General features: G+C 40.5%; 2 protein-coding genes across 2 annotated transcripts in view; both read left to right on the plus strand.

Annotated features, from left to right (window-relative positions):
- Positions 1 to 1,552, plus strand: part of LOC107286676 (E3 ubiquitin-protein ligase RNF213-like) — an 18,174-nt gene extending 16,622 nt beyond the window's left edge. The window contains exons 11-13 of the mRNA XM_015815076.1: positions 834 to 923; positions 1,032 to 1,210; positions 1,309 to 1,552. Of these exons, the coding sequence (XP_015670562.1) occupies positions 834 to 923; positions 1,032 to 1,210; positions 1,309 to 1,468 (429 nt within the window). The 3' untranslated portion in view covers positions 1,469 to 1,552. The remainder of the gene's footprint in view (positions 1 to 833; positions 924 to 1,031; positions 1,211 to 1,308) is intronic.
- A 2,285-nt stretch (positions 1,553 to 3,837) lies between these two features.
- Positions 3,838 to 20,616, plus strand: part of ENDOV (endonuclease V) — a 64,461-nt gene continuing 47,682 nt past the window's right edge. Inside the window, exons 1-8 of the mRNA XM_029283995.1 lie at positions 3,838 to 3,896; positions 5,281 to 5,452; positions 6,943 to 7,077; positions 7,979 to 8,018; positions 8,585 to 8,697; positions 9,573 to 9,641; positions 10,024 to 10,152; positions 16,396 to 16,472. Coding sequence (XP_029139828.1) covers positions 3,838 to 3,896; positions 5,281 to 5,452; positions 6,943 to 7,077; positions 7,979 to 8,018; positions 8,585 to 8,697; positions 9,573 to 9,641; positions 10,024 to 10,152; positions 16,396 to 16,472 — 794 coding nt within the window. The remainder of the gene's footprint in view (positions 3,897 to 5,280; positions 5,453 to 6,942; positions 7,078 to 7,978; positions 8,019 to 8,584; positions 8,698 to 9,572; positions 9,642 to 10,023; positions 10,153 to 16,395; positions 16,473 to 20,616) is intronic.

Consider the following 20,616-nt stretch of genomic DNA (forward strand, 5'->3'; position numbering starts at 1 on the left):
AGCGGGACTGACCTAGGGTGAATTTTAAGTAGGGACAATTTTAATGATTTTAACAAGACACAGCTATAAATATTTGGTTTTTAATTGGCTTTTATAGGGGAAATGTTTTTGTATTGTTTTTAACATGCTGTGAGCCGCCCTGAGTCCCATGGGGAGAAGGGCGGCATATAAGTTAATGATAAATAAATAAATAAATAAAATAAAAATAGTTTGAAATCTCAAGATAGGAAACATCACTAAATTAATATTTGAAATGTTTCATAGCAAAACATTTTGTGCACCCCGGCTTCTAATTTTTTAATTATATTTGATCTTGCTGCTTATAGTTAAATGTAATATTATAATTAGTCCTGCCTTTTAAAAAATCTACCTCTTTGTCTAGAAGACTACTGCCTTTACCAACTGGAGCATTGCTATAGTCACCTAGAAAAACCCCTTTCCATTGTTATAATCACCTAGAAAACCCTCTTTCTTCCCAGGATAGCCCTAGACTGGGCCAAGACATTATGGTGCCAGAGCTGTAATCCACAATATACAATCTAGGTGCCCTTGCATTATAAGGTGTTGAGAGGCAGTGCGGAATGTTTGTTGTCCTTTAGCATCAGCTGTCTCATACAAGAGTTGAGTTTGGTGTTGGTCTGCACAGAATTTACATGAAAAATGTTGGCAAGTGATCTTCCCACTAAAAGATTTCTAGAATTTATTAGAAAAGTTGATATTAATATTTGGCTTTATTGCCTAAATGGCCATCCATGAATGCCATTTAGAAATACGTTTGCTTTATCATTTGCAAAATAACCTTTTATGTTTGTGTATGTTCGTGTTTCTTTTAGGCACTGAGCCGATGTCAGCTAAAGCACGCCATTTCATTGTGGCAGCTCCTTTCTAGTCATAAATCAGAACAGCTGCTGCATTTGAAAAAGGTAGGATGTGGATAAGGATGTGCTCCCTAGACACTTTTTGTCGCTGTTTTCTCTCTGCTCCCCGCTTAACTGTTTCTCTCCGTCTCTTCCTCATAATGTATTTTCCAGGATCCTTTTGGAGAGATCAGCGCAGACTATAAAGAGGAACTCACAGTGGATAATATCGATCTTCTCAAAGCTTTCCTCACCCAGACAGCGCTGGAGTCCTTCCTTCAAGAGTTGCATGAAATGATCATGCTGAAATTGAAACATGCCAGAACTGGAGAAGAGTACAGTCCTACATGGAGGTAAGAGTGTGAGCAGCCCAATCCCTTTTAGAGTGAAATACATCCTGTTTTGCAGAGTATCTTATTGTTTTGGGCTTATTGGTTTTCTTTTTTTCCAGCCTGAAAGAAGCATTTATTCCATATCTTGAAGGAAAAGGTAGCAGTGAGCTTCAGGACTTGGATGATATGTTCCCAGAAGATATCCAGGTTTCCCAGTGTATCGCTGCCTGGAAAATAGCTGCTACTCTTAAACGGGGTGGATGCGGTCCAGGAAATTAATCCAGACACTTTTCCACTGTTCCTCACTCTTCATTGATGAGCAGAGCAGTGTATTTAATTGTTGGTTTTTCTTTATACTTGTACTTACTTGTACAAAAAGAAAGGAAGGAGATAACAAATTTTTGCACTTGGGGTGATCCTAAATTAAAGGATTGTGGTGCTATATGTGAATAAATAGTGATGCACAAACATAAAGGAGTTGGTGCTTTAGATCAGTGGTTCTCAACCTGTGGGTCGGGACCCCATTTGGGGTCGATCGACCATTTCATGGGGGTCGCCAAGCAAGGCTGTCTGCCATTTTTTTTGTCCGCCATTTTTTTCCCCCTTTTCCGGCGGGTGCTTTACCTCCCTTGGGCTGGGCCAGCTGGTGGTCGGCCTGCTCCGTCTCTGCCGCTTGCCAGCTACGCCTCAGCCGGCGCAGGGGGCAGAACCACGCATGTGTGGCGCTCCCGGGCAGGGAAAGTCCTCGACTTACGACCGGTTGGGTAGTCCTCGACTTACGACTGGTTTAGTCCTCGACTTACGACCGGTTTAGTCCTCGACTTACGACCGGTTGGGGTCACGGCATTAAAAAGGTTGAGAACCATTGCTTTAGATAATGAAGGATTTCTAGAAAATACAAGTTGGATAGCTACATTTCAAAGAAAAGTATTTTAATTGTTAACAGATTTCTGAAAGGACCATGTAACATCTATAACTTTGGGTTTATAGACTTCATTATAAATTTTCCTCTTTAATCTATTTAGAATTGGCAGGGAGCAGAGAAACAACCTTCTTTCCCTCGACTTCCCTGGATTTTATAAATGCTATCAGACATAATTTCTTTGTAATTTTCTTTTCTCATATACTGAATTGTCTACTTCTCTGAGACTACGTATTTGAGCAAGTAGATAGAATCCCAACCATGTTTTACTGATAGTCTGAATTGAATACTATATGAAACAGGCCATGAGGTTGCGCTTTCTTTGATTTACTGAGTTTTTTTTCTAAGCAGTTTTGGAAATTATTTTTTTTCCTGTTAAAAGATGCTCTAAATAAATAAAAAATAAAAGACTGAAAGTTTTTGGCTGCCAAAGATAAGTATGTTTTTAAATAGTTCCATTCTTTTTTAATAGTTAATTGACATTTGTATCAAGTTATGCATTAGGCATTGTCATTCCAGCCCTCTAGAACTTAAAGAAATGGAGTTTGTGTTCTTCCTTCGATTGTACGGGGATAATGTCTTAATAGAGGTAGCTATGCTGGCAGAGAACAGTATGCCTCCACTTACTTTTTCACTATTCAAAAATTGCAATTTATAAAAGTTACTTTCTAGCCTTTTTTTTCTTATAATAAAAAAATCCTTGTTACAAAAGTGTTCAGACTATGTTCCTTATTTCTTCTACAGCACCATACAATGTTATTACCTTTCTTGAGCTGGGGAACATGACAGTTTGGTTTTACTGCTTAACATTTAATTGACATTTAGCAATTCACTAAAACCGTTAACAATTTTACCACAGATTTCTTGGAAGCAGGGAGCTTTACCTCACATCTCGTCATTGCTATGTGAATGTAATCCATGAACCATAGATTTAACTTGTTCAGAGATTCTTTGTGTGAGAGGAACCTTCTATAAGAATTGGGATATCAACCACACATTCTAATCATTGGTGCAAAAGAAAAGTCACCCAACCTGCCACCTGTAAGGAAAATTGGGAAAACGTGTTCTAATGGTAATTTCTCCTTTCATTTTAGTTAATGAGAGGGTAATCTTTTCTCTGTTCAATGGTAATTTTTCGTGGTTTATAGTATGTCCAATAAAGTCAGTTCTTTTTCCCCCTTTATGAAATTCCCTTAATTGGGTTTTTTTTTTAACTTAAATTTCCTGGAGTTGTACTCTGTAAGATTACACATTCGGAGCCGCACAGCAACGAGATTTTCCATTTCTAATTAGGAAGCAGGAAATTTGTTTCCTCATCAAACTAATTACCCATAGCTATCGCTAGAGAATGGGTGTAATTTCTGGATTTATTCACAAGCGTGTTGAACACCAGTGGCTTTGCACCAGAACTGCCACGTCTGGACTAAATCTCGAATGGTAGACGTTATCTAAAACCATCTCCCGGTTGCCATCTAGTCGTGCGCTAAGCGCGTATATGGCTGCGGACGCTCTCGGTCGAAAAAGCTGAGGGTTGTTGCTGCCGCTATGGACGCTCCGTCGGAGCAGATCCAACCCGCCTCGGATTCCAAGCCAGCACGGTCGCTCATGCCTCCGCCCTTCGGTGCAAACAGGAAGCCCAAGGAAGGGACGGAGCGCCGGGCGTCGTAATCGTGCAGGAGGAGCCCCCGAAGTCCCAGGAAGTAGGAAAACCCAGGGCGCGGACGCAATGACGGACGGGACGGGAACAAGGGAGGAAGAAGGAGAGACTTTGCGGCGCTGGGAGCGGTAAAACGCCAGCCGGGGGAACCAGGGATGAAGAAGGGCTCGGGAGATCTTCCTGCCACCGGGGAACCTGGGAGTTGTATTTCTTTGAGCTACCGAGTCTGGCTCCGCCTCCTGGGTCCCTCGTGGTTGCAGAGGGCGCCTACCTGCAAGCCGCCACCTACCTGGCGGGTTGGGAATAGGGAGGGAAGCGAAGGGAGGCCGCTAGGGGCAATTGGCTCAACCCTCCCCTGTCCTGAGCTGAAGAGGACTCGCTTCTACACAAAAATGCGAGCAGCCCGGAGCATGCAGAGAGGAGGCGGTGTGGTGCTTCCTTCCCGGAATTCGGGGCTCCGGATCTAGACATTGTCAGCGGATTTCCCCCGGGTTCTCTAGTAGGGCCAAGCTGTGCTCTTGATTCGAAGGAGGAAAAAGGAAGGGGAGCCTGGCTGGCAGAGGCTTTCCTGTCACAGGAGCGCATCTTTTCCTGTGTTTCTCCCTTTGGAGTCCAGATCACCACACAGCCCTGCCTACAGTGACATTTAATCCACCATCTGAAAAAAAAAGCCCATGAAATCCATCAACGTTCTCCAGGGCACAGAACAAGTCAGTAAAAATCAAAAGCTGGAGCAGAGCTCTTTGGAGAAAGATGCAGTTCAAGTAGGACATTTTAGCATAGAAAAGAGAGTATTTTGGGTAGAGAACCAAAGGATCACAGGATAGCGACACAATCTGATACAGCGTTAATGAAGATGGAGAAGTTTTTCTCTCTGTAGCTCAGTTCTAGAAGCTGAGATCATCCCATGAAAAACAGTGGGAGATTTAGAGAAGATGAAGAAAATGCTGTAGGACACTTAAAACAAGTTGTTTGAGCTCTCCAGTTCCTGTTAGTCTCAATAAGTAGGTGGAAGGTCACAAGTCCATATCTGGAGACCCCCAGGATTCCTGTTTATGAATTGAGCAGTGGGATTATTGCCACCAGGACATTGGAGATATTTAGCCCAGTATAAGAGGCACTATGCTTCCACATACAGTTACTAGACAACTTGAGCGGGATACTGGGTTCATTTCTTGCTTATGGAGTCCCCACATCTGGTCAGCCACAGTGGAAGCTAGCAGATTCGTGTGATTTTATGTTCTTCAGTGGATTAATAGTGGAGGCATAGAATAGGGTCATTTCTTAAGTTCTTTGAAACCAATAAATATTCATGATCATTTGAAAAAAAATTCTTTTTCAAAAAATTCAAAATAGTTCAACATTCTATTTTGGAAGCATCATTTATCGGTTTACATGCATTTCTCTCTCTCTCTTTCATTTGTTACCACTTTTTATATCACCCATAATGCTTTTTGCCTTAAATGATACTGGGAACAGGCAGGTTTTATCTAGTCCTATTGTATTCTTTAGTCAACAGATCCAGATGAAAGAAGATGTGATTGAACAGGACACAGAAGATTGGCAGAGCAATTCCACCTTTACTGGACTGGAAAGAGTTGGAGGAATGGATTTGTCTTATCTTAAAGAAGATGCCACACGTGCCTGTGCTTCACTAGTGGTGCTCAGCTACCCAGAACTTGAGGTAACAAAGATAAAAGGCTAAAAGCATTACAAGGAAGTTTTGCACATCTAGGTTTAATATATTAAGATGATTAAAAATCCAGTTTCCAAAAGTTTGACTGCCTGCCTTAATAACTTTAATTACTGAGTGGGTTACAGCTCCTGAGATATTTGTTTCCGTAGTAGGATTGAGGATAAAATCCTAGAAGCAATTCAAGAGTCAGTGGTGAGTTTTGGGACTGTTGTCAAATTTAGCTATGGTCCAGCTATTGTCAGTTTAACTTGTCACTTTTCAAACTGTGATCTCCCAATCCTCTGATTCCCAAATTGGGAAACGTTGAGGACCATCAATCCATCAACATTCTCTAGGTGAAAAGAGTATATAGCATTTTCAAAGTTTTGTAAATCTTTGCCAATTTTGCTATCTCAGAGTGAAGTTACGGAATTATAATTTTACTTCTTATCAAATTCCCATATGCGTCACAGTTGCCTACAAGAGTATCTCTTCAGACAATGGTTACTTTAGAGCAGCATCTCCCAACCTTTTCTATACCCCGCACCTCTAGAACGCTTCTGATATAATCTCACACCCCTTACAAAAGTTCAAAATAACGGCAACGAATTATGCATATACACTATAATTTTGAAAACCCAAGTTTTCACACACCCTGGAATATCGTCTCGCACCCCTGCTTGGGAACCCCTGCTTTAGAGAGACTCAGAAACCACCAGATCTGATAAAGGGCTAGATGCATGAATATGTATGTTTTCCACTGATTCAGCCATTCCTTAAAAGATTTTCAGGTGTATTTTTGATTTCTCCATAGAGAATGAGCTGATGTATATAAAAATATATCAGTTTTACCTTCTTGAAAGCACTTTTAAACATTGTGTTGAAAATACAGATATTGTTCAGTGCCATTTTAGTTGCAAGAGAGCACAAATGTGATTGTCTGCCCACTACATTGAGCAATCAAAATATTCCTGGCCTTGGCTGCCAAATACAAAATTCTGGAGTTGTTGAGAGAGAGAAAATTGGCAGGAGATAAGCTTTTTTTTTTCCAGCTCTGAGACTTGAAAGAGATAATCTCAAAGAACAGTTTGGTAGACAAAGGAAAGGGATGTGACACTTCTTTAAGTTTTAGTTGAGATCAGAAGCAGGAAATCCTTTTTCTTACTTGGGTTTTTATTTCTTTCTTGCTTAATATTTTAAGTAAATGCTTAAATAAATGTTTATTTACTTATCATTTTAAAGAAATCTCTAGAACTGTAGGGAGCAATGTGATATTGCAATAATAGTAGATACTTCTGTATCTGTTTTCACCCTACATTTGCAAACACATGAGAAGATTAAATTTGAACCATTTTGTTGATTTGTTTAGGGCATGCCAAATGGGAACTGGGAGCTCCATTCAGTTCATGGGTTGTGGTGCCCATCTCTAACCTAGATGACCTTAAAAATACTAGTCTTGCTCCTTGGCAAAAATGTCACTTTTTCTTCTGTCATCACAGGTTCTCTACGAAGACTGCTACGTGGTGGCTGTGAATGCTCCCTATGTGGCAGGATTCCTGGCTTTCCGAGAAGTCCCTTTTTTACTTGAGGCTGTACAGCGGCTAGAGACACAGAAGCCTGGCCTCAGGCCCCAGGTGGGATAGTTTTTGTTAATGAAAGGAGTGCTGCTACCTTATGCCAAGGATATATTTAATCCAGAATTCCCCTCCTTCAAAGAACTAATAACTAGGGCTTCAAGGCTTCTGGCTTCTAGCATTTCGTGGCTTAGTCCCTGTGAATATGGATGTTCCCTTTGGGTATCTGTGACTGTTTTTCTCTCACCTGAAGGCCAGATGTCCTAAGAACATCTCTATGATCTCTCTAGGAGGGCTAGGCCCAAAGCCAACATCTTTAAACTGTGCTACAGACCCAAAAGGACAGCAGCTCCAACCTAACTTAAAGCTGTTGAGTCATCCAGTCAGAATCGAAAGCACCCTTCCTGCCAGGATGAAACTAGAGAGGTTTCATTTTAGGAAAGTGGAAGGCCCTAGCTCACCAAGATAGCACAATAAATCCTCCAGCAACTTTTCTCTCATAAAACAGATGCGAAAAGAGATTCTTGGAACTAAAGCACCCTGCAAATGTGATGGGAAGACAGCTCCCATAATTCCCAGTCTGCACAGCCATAACTTGCATTGGCTTGAGAATAATAGTATTTATAAACCCATACACCTGGATAACACCAGCTAGGGTGGGATCTCAACTAAAAAATGAATATGAATTTGAACATGTCACTTTTTTAATATATATATCTGATCTCGAGGGAAGACAAACAATGCACTTACACAGCAGACTCAAAAATGTTTTTCAGTGACTGAGATTCTGTGACTAGGTTTCACTTTATGGAAGAGGACCACCAATGTTATTTGCCTTCTTTTTTGATACTTTCTGCATGCAGACCAACACAGGCAACACTGACATCTCCATTACTGAAAAAGCTTCCCACTGTGTTACCTATTACTGAAGTGCCCCTTTGTGGGGTTTTTTTCCCCCTAGGTGCTTCTTGTAGATGGAAACGGCATCCTGCACCACAGAGGTAAGTTTCCTGGGCCATCCTTGCTAGTAAATTCTTTAGATTTACTGTACTGTACATTTGCATGTAGATTTAAAATAAATCCTTTAGATTTACTTTCCATCTCTGAGATGTTTAGAGCATGCCTGGTAGATGCCAGCATGGGGAGTCATTGGTTGATTTCTCATTATTGTAGTGTTTGCAGAGCTCTTGGGGGGAAAGAAGTTATCCGTGTTCATCTCCTTGGCAGTTGTCAGAGAGGGAGGAAGGGCAAACAAAAGAATTCCATCACCTCTCTGTAGGCTGATCTAGCCTGCTTGCTGACAGTGAAAAGTCCGTCCTCCCTCGTGCCCAAAAGGAACAGCAGAGTAATCAGTTGGCATTTTGGTGAACATCAAGAAATGCATTGCAAGATTGACAGCAGTCTTATTTCCTTCTCGTTGGTTTCATCATGGTTTGCCCTTCCTTTGGGAGATTGTTCAAACTCCTGCCCTTAAAAAGTAGTGCCAGATTTTCTCTTCACAACAAAATTGAAACTTCTCTTACCAGTTTTTCCCCAATTTCTCCTTCTTCTGCATTATATTCAACAGGTTTTGGCATTGCTTGCCATCTTGGTGTTCTCACAGGTCTTCCCTGTATTGGTGTAGCCAAAAATCTCTTGCAGGTTGAAGGTTTGGCCAATGATGAGCTTCACAAGAAACAAGTAAGTGTTGAAAGGTGTGAATTACATTTCACATTCTTAATTCCAAACAGTAGGGGGATGTTAGAAGAACATCTTGTCAAAATTGGAGAAACTGCTATGTACAAATAGCTGTTCTGGGGTTTTTTTTCCATTTAAAATGAGAAAACGATGGTGTTACCCACAGGATGAAATTTGTTCAGACTGATTGACAATTATGTAGTGACCAAGATGCTCTGCTCACTGTATTAAAAAAATACAGTTAACTTTGGCTTCCTGTTGTGTGTGTGTGTGTGTTGCATGGTTTTGACCCATGAAGATTATTGCAGGGGAAGACACTTATTTCTATGCAGAATAAAACCTTTAAAGGAGAATTCTAGCCAAGCTATTTTGATTTCAGACTTTTATTTAGAGATGTCCTGTATAGAACAGCAATGGAGAAGAAACACTGATACTTATGTGTTTTTTTTAAATATTTTATTGAGTTTTATAAAGGTAATAAAGGGATAGGGTCAAAAAGGATAAGACAATGGGAAACATACAAAAAGGCTAGACCTGGGGAAAGGGGTAACACAAAAGTGGGATTAATCCCACAAAATAACATCGCTTCAGCAAGTCTACCAGTCTGGGTTTACATATTAAATCTTAATAATTACTCTATTATTAAACAACTTTCCATATAATCATATAAATAACAAATTAGTCAATAAATCTCATTCATTTCAGTACTTAACAATGCTTAGTATTAATTAATTAAGAAACAATGATACTTGACTAGCACAATCCCCTCCTATTTTTTTCAGAAAAGGCTACAGTTTAAGAATTAATCTTGAATTAATCCAATTACTTCATCTGTCCCAACATATCTGCTGTAGTACATTTCTTTCTCCATACTTCAGATCCAAGATCTTCAGGCAGGAGGAGATGCATTCCCACTCACAAGTACCTCTGGGAAAATCTTGGGTATGGTAAGTACTTTTGGGAAGGCAGAGCATGTCTATTGGAAGTGGAAAGAATCTGAAGAAATGAGTGCAATAAAAAAGAAAGACGGATTTATCCTCAGTCACTGAAGCAGTCTTTGCTTTCCAACATGAATATTGTCTTAAGTATCAGATTTTGTCTGGGGTGCTTATAGAAAACTGATTAATAAATGTGAATGAATGAATGCTGCATATTCACCTTCTTTTTCTTTCTTCCATTTCTAAATCCAGCTTCTCATTCCATTAGCTAAAATTTTCCACAGAGCTATTTTGTTAAATAGAAGAGACACCTGTTCCTCTTCATTCATGTTCTTTGGACGTTGCACAGTTTGCATGTGTCTAGCAGTATCTCTGTTTCTTATCTGCCCAGGCGTTGCGTAGCTGTGTCAAGAGTACCAAACCTGTGTACATCTCAGTAGGCCATAAGATAAATCTACTGTCAGCTGTGCGCCTGGTCCATTCTTGTTGCAAGTATCGGATTCCTGAGCCCATCCGGCAGGTATGATAGAATGTTGATACCAGCAACCTCAAGCTAAGCAACTTGGTCAACACTCTAAACGTTTGGATTTCAATTCCCAGAGTTCCTAATTAACAATGACCATTGCTAGAAATTCTGGGAGCAGAGGTCCATTCATCATTCTAGAGGACACCCTTGTTAGAAGAGGCTAGGAAACTAGATGGGGGCTAGGTGATCTGAGCTCTGCTCTATCAGATCATTTTTAACTTCATTTATTTTACTATTATACTTCACCAAATACTTCTGGAAAGTCATAAATAGGCTGCAAAGTTGACAGCAATCCTATTGCTGTTTATTTTCAATATTCCGTCTCCTGAAAATGTGCAAATAAATCATTTTAGGGCTGGATTTGGAAATTTAGAAAATGACATAGTTCATCTGGGACTACATAAGCAATTATGCAGTTTGATTGAATCAGAAGCAAGATATAGTAATTTCAACCGTTAGGTTTCCTGTTGATTGAAAACCAAAAATAGATTGAACATTTTTAATTTAAAATAAATGTATATGAAATTTACATTTATATCAGACTCTTCCAAAGAGTTGAAACTTGCGCAGTATCAGAGAAATTGAAATAGGAATTTTAAAGTTTAGATTTTAAAAAGGAACACTTCCTTTTTAAAACCTAAAATTTACTCCGGATCTGCAGAAATGGTATCTGCTCCATTTTGGGGGAGATCCATGTTATCCCCTTTTTTGAAAAAAAAAATCTTTAGAACAGTAATGTTTGGATTTAGAAGCCAAGATGTATTCTCAGTGAAGAAGCACCACATATTTAAACAAAAAGCTTTATACAACTAGTTCCTGGATCACATTGCTTGCTCAGTGAATAGGATCTGCTGGGCCAACTGTACTGCTGATCCTTCCAGGAGTCTGCAGGCTACAGAGATTGCTGAACCAGAATGCAGCCAGTGGATGGCAGTGCTGGATTACCATTTATGTACCTTGAGGCAGAGTTTGAGCAAGGAGTGATTTTAGCACAAAATGTGCTGGCCACAGACTTGCCAAGTTGCATCCATGCCTTCAATATGTGGCAAATGTGGCAAAGAAAAGCTTAAGCAGAGCAGTTTCCTCACCTTGTGACAGCTCTAACAGAAGGTACCATTCCTAATTTCAGAGTGCTCAGATTTATGAGTCAATAAAGGGCCACCACACCCGTGTCAGCATCTTTCTAAAGGCTAGCTTCATTCTAAGCTTCAAAGAGAGAGTCCATTTAAACCTCTTATAGGTCCCAGCAATAAATAGTTTTAGGGAAACAAAAGTCAGCATGTTGAGATGTTCTTCTCAAGCTGAAACATACTTTAGATGTGAAAATTTCGAGTGATCTAGTTGTAGAAGGAAGGCAGAATACAAATCGCCACAAGGCGACAACAAGATGTTAAGATTTTCTGCATCTCTTTGCTTCCATTATTGGTCGTCTGGATTTTTGCAACTCAGATCTGGTAGCCTTGCGTTTGATCAGCCCTTGATCGTTGCTTGCATTTTTGTTCCTGATGTTGTCTTTAAGGTGTGGCTCAATGGTAGGTGACTCAATGATTTATGCTTGGCCTGCAGAAGTGTCAACTTCATTCCCTGCCATCTTCAGATAAGGTCAGTAAAATGCATTCATGAAATCCTTGAAACCCACGTTCAGGCAGTGTTGATAGTACCAAGCTGAAAAACCAGCAGTATTGGACAGCTTCCTATGTTCCTTACCCACACATCTTCATAAGAATTACTGAACAAATAACACAGGCCCAAAATTAGGGTCCATGCTCTGTGCATGATAGTGATTAGAAGCAGCAGATGTTCCTTCTTCTAGTATGTAGGAAGATATATGCACGATTCTTGATTGTCAATGCCTCCAGCACTGGCACAGAAGCCATAAGTATTTAAGAGAGCCAGTGTTTGCATCACCTCTGATGCCATTTTATGGAAGTAAAATTTCATGTGCCAAAACTGACCGCCTTCAAACTTTTAGTCATCCAGTAATATTCCTTCCGATGTTTCTCCATTGCAAGACAGACACAACTCTGTGTCCTGCTTGCTCCCATCCTCTCTTCCTTTGCTGCAGCATGTCTTGCATTTCACAGCCCATTAGCATCTTTATGCTGCCACTCCCACTTTTCTCTCTGAGGAAAGTCAAGCTGCAGCCCAAAAGTGGAAACAAGCTTAAAGTAAGAAGAGGTGTCTTGCAGCCCTGGGATAATAGAAATAATACATGGTAGAAGTCATACGTTTTGCCATCTTTTCTTAGGTTGCAAAAAAAAGCACTTGCACAGTCTTGGGCTTTTTGTCCAGTCTGACCAGTCTGATGTTTTCTATTTTTTGATACTCCTGGCATAATCCCCAGTCTCTAATGCTATTGCTAGTCTACTCCAAAAATAGATGCAATCTTGAAGGATTATTAAGGCAACATGACCCGCCTTATTGATTAGCCTCTTGGGTTAATAAGCTAGATTAAGCCGTCTTAGCAGAATGTTAAGAGTGAAATGATGCTACAATCTAAGAGGACACTTAGCTCTTCCCTTTCCCTGCCATGGAAGCAAAATGAGGGTGGCATTAATAATCTTTGATGAAGAAGCAGGAAAATAAAACAGAAGGCATGTTATTGAAAAGGTATTGAAATGTTCAGTATTGCCATTTCCTGGATATTGAGCCAATTGTATACCTAGCCATTGCAATCTCTGGGCCACAACATTCATCACTGAGAACACAGTCTGTGGTCAAACAGGAATAGTTATTTGCTAACTAGTTTTTTTTTAATCAGTTATGGAGAGAGATTTTCATACAGTGTAAGGGTCTCATCTTAAGCCATATTTATTTTCATCCCAAACTGATTATCTTTTGTTTTTAATCATCTCAAATGTAATTTTATTAAGAATTTTAAATACAATAGTAAAACCTAATACAAACTAAACTTAGAGAAAGAGAAGAGAATGGAAAGAATGAATGTGCAAGAAAAGAGAACAAGAAAAGAGTATATAAGAGAGAGAGAGAGAGAGAGAGAGAGAGAGAGAGAGAGAGAGAGAGAGAGAGCTTCCAACCTTCATCACCACAAGTATAACAACTCTTCCAAAATTAGTCATCTCTTCATCCCATGTGAACTATAAATAAATCTGTAAAACCTCAACATTTCAATCTTGGTGTCAGCAAAAAGTCCATAAAGGGTTGCCAGAATATCGCAACAAAATATTTTAACCTTGATCAAATCAAGCAACTATATATTTCTTCATTTTACTTCTAACAGTCTTAATCTTTCATTCAATCAAAAGTTGTCATAGGATTTTTTTCCCCAGTTCTTCTTTATCCCGTCATACAGATTTCTTTAAGGTTTTAGCAAGTCTTTTTACTAAATCCAATATGAACGTATTTTCCATGTCATTCTCTTGGCGAATCATTTGTATTTTCCTTTTGATTTTTAAAACTTCTGCCAGTTTCTATTGTATATCCATTAACACATCATTTTCCAAATCGTTATCTTGGTATTTCATTTGTAGCTCCATGTTCTCTACTTTATTTGATCATATAAAATTGGACCCACATCTTTCATTCCTCCATTAACATGTTTTAGTCTGTCCCAGGGGTAGGCAACCTTGGCTCTTTTATGACTCGTGGACGTCAACTCCCAGAATTCTTGAGCCAGCATGGTTCAGCTTGGAAACCTCTCCCTTCCCCTGAGCATAGCTGGCTCAGGAATTCTGGGAGTTGAAGTCCACAAGTCATAAAAGAGCCAAGGTTGCCTACCCCGGTCTATCCATAGAAGCATATCATTACTGACAGTGTTGATATTGTAATTATTAACTTCTGACTCCAAAGATTTCCTTTAATATTAACATTTGTTATAATGTTTTGTATCATTCTGTAAGTCTCAGGATTAACTGACATCAGCCTTTGTATTTTTTTTTTCCTGCTTAAAAACTTTATTCGCCTCCAATGTCCGGTTTCTAAAATAATCACTTATCTTTTGTTATGACTTGCCATTGCCAGGATAACCAAACTATACCTGTTTCCTACAAGAAGTTCTTTATTTTCTTATAGATAATTCAGAAACCTTATTTTACAATATTGTAAATTTACCTGGACCCTTAATCAATTTTTAACTACCTTAGATCAAAATCTTATTTAGCTTTTCACTGTTTATTTCAAATTCTTTAAGTTCTTAAGCTTTTAAATATATTTGGTTCAGAGTTGGAGATAAACTCACCCGAAGAAGATTTTTCAAATCTATCTCTAGATCTAGTTATAGAGTAATTAATAAGCAATTTCTGAAAGCAAATAGAAAGTGAGGTTTGCAAACTTAGCATTCTTTAAAAGTCTTCACCTTGGTTGGGAGCAAGAGGGCAAATCCCATTGTCACCTGTGCTCAAACCCTTGAAAAACGGCTTTCCTGTGGTCTCCTTGCCAGGAGCAGCAGCCATCTGGAGCCAATATGGGCAATCTGCTTTTATCTAGAGGTTCCAAGGAACTGGTATGCTCACCAGTTCCATGGTCTTTGCTGCAGATGCCATCTCTGCTTTTGCAGAGCCATCTTCAGTTTTTAATTATCTAAAATTCTGTTTCCAATTTTCTGGTTATTAAAATGTTTTGCAGGTGCTTTTAAAGTAGAAAAGTTGGCTAAAATATGTACAAAACAAACAAAATGGCTAAATGGCATTTAATTATGTTGGAGATGACTGGCTTTTAACTTCGGTTACTGCCAGTAATTATTGGCTTGAGCCATTTGTGTTCAACAGTTTTTGCCTTGTAGAATTTATTGGTATGGAGTCAAATGATGTAAATTAATTTTGTTAGGCAGATCTAAAACAAATTAATTTGTCATAACAAATGTATCTAAATGTTCAAGCCCCAATTCTTTTCATAAAAGGTGGACATGCAAAATAGCCAAGGTGATCTTTTTGTCCCTGGCCCCGTTCATGAGGGATGCAAGCTTTTGTGTTACAGAAAGTTATTTATCTGCTCCCTAACCTGAAAGCTTGAATCATTACGTAGTACCAATAGTGAATGATTCCTATTTGTTCCTTCATATAGAATAGTTAACATAATAGGTTAAAACAGTAATGCCATTCTAGATCCTAGATTGCAGTTCCCATCATCATTGGCAGTCTAGAGTAGACATGTCAAACACAAGGCCTGGGGGCCGGATGCAGTCCGCGAAGCCATCCTGGAAACAGTGAGGGAACGGCCCCCGCTGCCTTGGCCCAGGCCGGCCGGGAGGGAGCCAATGTACAATTTTGTGGTGGCCATCTGTGCTGAAACACATTCTGTCTTAGCTCCACAAGGTCGTCTGGAAACAGTGAGGAACCAGCCCCTGCCACATCGGCCCTGCCCCCTGGGTGCATGCTGGGGAGGTGTCACCCTTTGTGAGGAATGAAGAAATGCACCATCGCCTGGAAGTGGTCAGCAAATGGCCCTCGCCTACTTCACCTATCCGGCTTGATGGGCTCCGGGGGAGGGGTTTCAGCAGGCAGTGAGGCTCCTCCAGTGGACCATGCCTTGGCACTTGCCCCGGTCCCACCCCCTTCTGCCAGAGACCCTCAGATCTGTCCCACTCCTGCCCAGGCCCCCACAGGCACCCTTGAATCGAACGATGTAGAGCTGGCCATGCCCACCCAATAGGCCACACCCATTCTGTCTACACCCACCCAGTAGGCCACACCCACCTGCTGCGTTCCACAGGGTCCCCGGCCAGCATACAGGTACGAGGGAGGGAAAGGGCTGTCGCTGCCATCCATGCTGCTGGGCCCATCTGTTGCCTCCGGTCACCGCCATCCGATGATCTTGCCCCCCTCCCCCTCCCATTAGTGGCAAGCCCACAGGGGCTTGACACCTGCACCAGGTGGCATGGCAGCAGCATGTAAAGAACCCACACAGGCATGCCCTGGGCTGCGGAGGTTACCATTAATTTTTCATGTATAAGACGCTGCACTTGTATAAGACGCATCTGATTTTTGAACAGGGTGTTTGCAGGAAAAAATAGCGTCTTATACACGGAAAAATACGGTATATCATGAGATGTAACCCTCAGTTCTCTTTGGGACAGAAGCTGCGTTGTGATTGGCCTAAATCTGACTAGGACTGATATTTGTGAGATGATTTTTTCCCCTCTAGGTACAATAATGTCAGAGCCCAGCCACCCTATCCTTTCTGCCTCCTCCCATTCTCCTAGAATCCTAGAAATTGTCACTTGCACCAGTCAGCCTAATTAGTCTCTTGTTCTTATTTTCCTCTTGGCCCTGATTATAGGCAGATATAAGATCCAGAGAATATGTCCGGAAACATATGGAGGTCAACATTGCTGTGCCCCCTCCTCAGCCAGAGAGGTAGGTGTTTATGCAGCTGGAAAGCTATATGTGCCCCACACACCTCAGTCAATCTGCTTTTTTAATGCTCTTTGGGAAAGGCATTAAAGTGGCATCCAGGGTCTGTCCTGTTCCTCAGGACCAGCTATTTCTGGCAGAGCCTCAGACGCCTCTGCAAATTACATGGTTTCCCAACATGTTTGAATCAGATTTGCTACAACTTTGAGATGATCACAAAACATGTTCATATCTTGGAGCAAAGGTGCTGTTTTGGCAGCAAAGGTATCTAGGAAATATGTATGTTCTGGAAGAGTTGCATGTCACCTTTGCTGTGATGCATCCAGAGTCGTTCCAGGACAATGACATTTTATTCTTAGAAATCCGTCTTCCAGTGAGTAGCACTAGTATGGGTGAACTTTCTATGAAGGAAAAAAGAAGAAGAAGAAGAAGAAGAAGAAGAAGGAGGAGGAGGAGGAGGAGGAGGAGGAGGAGGAGGAGGAGGAAGAAGAAGAAGAAGAAGAAGAAGAAGAAGAAGAAGAAGAAGAAGAAGAAGAAGAAGAAGAAGAAGAAGAAGAAGAAGAAGAAGAAGAAGAAGAAGAAGAAGAAGAAGAAGAAGAAGTAGTAGTAGTAGTAGTAGTAGTAGTAGTAGTAGAAGTGGAATTTAAGATCCAGCCTCTACAGATGGATTGGGATAACATATTCCGTCTTTACGTAATTGCATCCCAACATCTAATGCTAGTGCATAGATTTTTGTCATGACCCATGTTTGATCACTTGCTTCCTTCTTTAGAGGCCAAGATCTGGAAAGTGCCAGAATGGGAGAAGCTCGCAAAGATGAAGGCAAGCACTAAGGTATGACTGTTCCAGGGTGGGTGCTTAAGTTGGGACAATTTCCCACTCCAGACCTTATACTCTTTCAGATTCATTTTTTTTCCATCTTAGTTTGACCTTGTCCTGTTTTGTACCCTTCTTTCCTAGAGCTAATCACAAAGATGAGCTTTTATCTCTAAGGCTATCATCCTGGGGACGAGAATATATCCTCAAAACACTGCCCAGAGGTCAAAGACAATGAAAACAGCTCTTTCAAGAGAACTTTCATCCAGGGATTTGCCAGCTGCGTTTTGGAGCAAGAAACATTGTCTTAAACAGAGTGGGCCTGGGCTTTAGGTGAACACAAAAGGCAAACAAAATGACTCGGATAAGTAGTAATCTAAGGCAATGATGATGGTGGGCAGGTTGCCCTGTATAGCTGACAGATTTACTTTCCTGCAGTGCAGAGAATCTTGGGCTAATTCCTCAGGGAGGATTTCTTTTTTCTGCCATCTGCTCCATTCTTTATCCTGAAATCTCCTTTCAGTACACTGAAAATCCTGAAATTTAGGATAGCTTCCCGAGTTTTGGTCCTTTCCAGATGTGCTGCCTGGGAATTCTGGTGGTTGAGGGCCAACATATCTGGAAGGAAATAAGTCATTATGTACCAGTTTAATGGTCATAGGCTCGAACTGATCCCTGTAAGCAAAAAATACATTTCCCAACACTGCATTACATTTTGACAGAAGACCCTGAATGCTGACTATCGTATGGTATTTTGTTTTTAATGATTGTGAAATGTTGTTTTCTATTTATTTCATTTATCCTGTTTGTACACTGCACACTCCTTGTGGCAGTGTATGTGCATCTATGATGATGGGGAGTATATACTGGTTTTAATAGGTTGAATAGCATGAATTATTCACGACAATTTGGTCAATTTTCCTGCCATGAAACAGATGCTGGTTAAACCTGTTATTTAGCTAGAAAAGAGGTGGGGTTATCTTTGAAATCACAGGTCCCTTCAATACTCTTTATATTCTCTTTTCCCCATTTTAGCCAAAGAAATGTCTGAAAAGGGTCTATGACAATTTGCCATGGCCAACTCACCACGGCCAAATCGCCACGGACAATTCGCCACACCCAACTCACCATGGCCAAATCACCACAAATCACTCTGGGACAACTCGCTGCAGGACAAGAAACACTAATATCAAATAAATGGTGGAACAGAATGATTAAAGAAAGGATGCAGAAGGAGGGACAGATTGAAATGTGAATGACAAAAATTACAATATTTTTTTATTTATTTTAAATAATTAAACTGAATGGTTAAAATGTCCCGCAGTGAAGTTGTCCGTGGCAACTTGGCCCTAGCGAGTTCCGCAGCGAGCTGACCATTCTGAGTTGGCTGTGACAAGTTGGCCACAATGAATTGGCTGCAGTGAGCTGTCCCATTCCGTATGGAAGAGGCACAGTACATTGTCCTGATGCCTCACTGTCCATCCTTGTGTTATTGCTTTCTGCCTGGAATGGTGCCGAGATTTTGGAAAGACTACTGATGCCATGGTAGAACTAGGCAGCTGCTAGTTCTCAGGTCTGTCTCATCTGCCCACTTCTTGTCTCTCTTCCCCGAGAGCAGGTACTCATCAGTGCCAGAAATAAGTAGCTTGTTTCTAGGTTACGCACTCCTAGAGTTCTAATTTCAGAGTTGTTGTTTCAGGGCTTCTGTTCTCTAGTACCATCTTACTGTGTTGCATCAACTGTGCAACAGCTTCGAAATAGAAAAGAGAGTGTCTAGATTAGCACAACTTTGCTCAGGCTAGTGATAAAGCTAGTGAAGAAATCAAATCTGTTTACTAAGGAGGAAGTCCTGAGTTCAGTGGCACTTATTAGAAAGTCAGCAGGCTGCAGGTTGCAGCTTCTGTTCCCCACGGTATTCTAGCATCCACCTAGAAGTGCAGAAACACTTTCTGTCGATAAACAATCTCCGAAAACTGCTTTCCTGGAGATACTGAAAACATTGCTCAATTAATTAATTAGCTACCAGAGAGTCTGTTAATGAGCTTTTCAAATTTTCCTGCATTTGTTGGCAGCTCTAAGGGTTTTTATCCTCCTGCCCCTCTCCAGGATAAATGAAAACAGTCTCTGAAAATTAATGGAGCATCAAGAATGTGGTTCAATACATTTTTTCAAGTTATAATTCAATATACATTTTAATCCTTTACTCCACATATTTTCCCATTGATCAAGCATTCTATTCAAGTTTTCTCCCATGCAGTCTTAAACATACAGGTAGTCCTTGACTTACGACCAAAATTGAGTCCAGAATTACAGTATTAGTCATTGCAGTCTTTAAGTGGGCCACTATGTAACTGCACCAAATTTTACAACCTTTTTTATGGTAGTTTTTAAGTGAATCCAATGGGTGGGTTTTTTTGCAACCGTTCCTTATGTGTTTTAGCCTCCAGTCCCCTAATCATCTTTGTTGCTCTTCTCTGTACTCTTTCTAGAGTCTCAGCATCTTTTTTACTTTGTGGTGACCAAAATTGGATGCAGTATTCCAAGTGTAGCCTTACCAAGGCATTGTAAAGTGGTATTAATACTTCACGTGATCTTGATTCTATCCCTCTGTTAATGCAGCCCAGCACTATTAATGCAGCCCAGCTTTTTTGGCAGCTGCAGCACACTACTGGTTCATATTTAAATGATTGTCCACTAGGACTCCGAGGTCCCTCTCACAGTTATTACTATTGAGCAAGGTACCCCCTATAATATACCTGTACATTTGGTTTTTCTTGCCTAAATGTAGAACCTTACTTTTTTCACCATTGAATTTCATTTTGTTAGATGGCGCCCAGTGTTCAAGTCTGTCCAGGTCTTCCTGTATCTTAAGCCTGTCTTCTGGAGTGTTGGCTATTCCTGCCAGCTTGGTGTCATCTGCAAATTTGATGAGTTCCCCATCTATATAAAAGAAAACTTATCCAACTTCCTTTGTTTATAAACTCATACCAATCAGCAGGGTAAACAAACAAAAAGCTACATTTCCATGGAAGTCCACAATCAGGAATTCCAAGGTCCGGTTCCACAAATGCAGGTAAACTTTCAACATCCATACAAATAAACGTTTTGTTTAAAAAAGCAATTCAGTAGTCCAAATTTTCAACTCACATCAGGTTTTTATATACTAGTTACAAAAAATGCTGAAAATCTCTAAAAGGAGATACTTCATTGTATCTCAAGAAAGCCTCTCTTCAACTAAAAATGTAGTGAAATATAAAAAGAGTTTTAGAAATGGTAGTTCTAGGGCAGGGGCAGGCAACCTTGGCTGGCTCAGGAATTCTGGGAGTTGAAG

Source organism: Protobothrops mucrosquamatus, unplaced genomic scaffold (assembly GCF_001527695.2).
Source record: "Protobothrops mucrosquamatus isolate PMUCROS unplaced genomic scaffold, P.Mucros_1.0 scaffold_99, whole genome shotgun sequence".
Lineage (NCBI taxonomy): Eukaryota > Metazoa > Chordata > Lepidosauria > Squamata > Viperidae > Protobothrops > Protobothrops mucrosquamatus.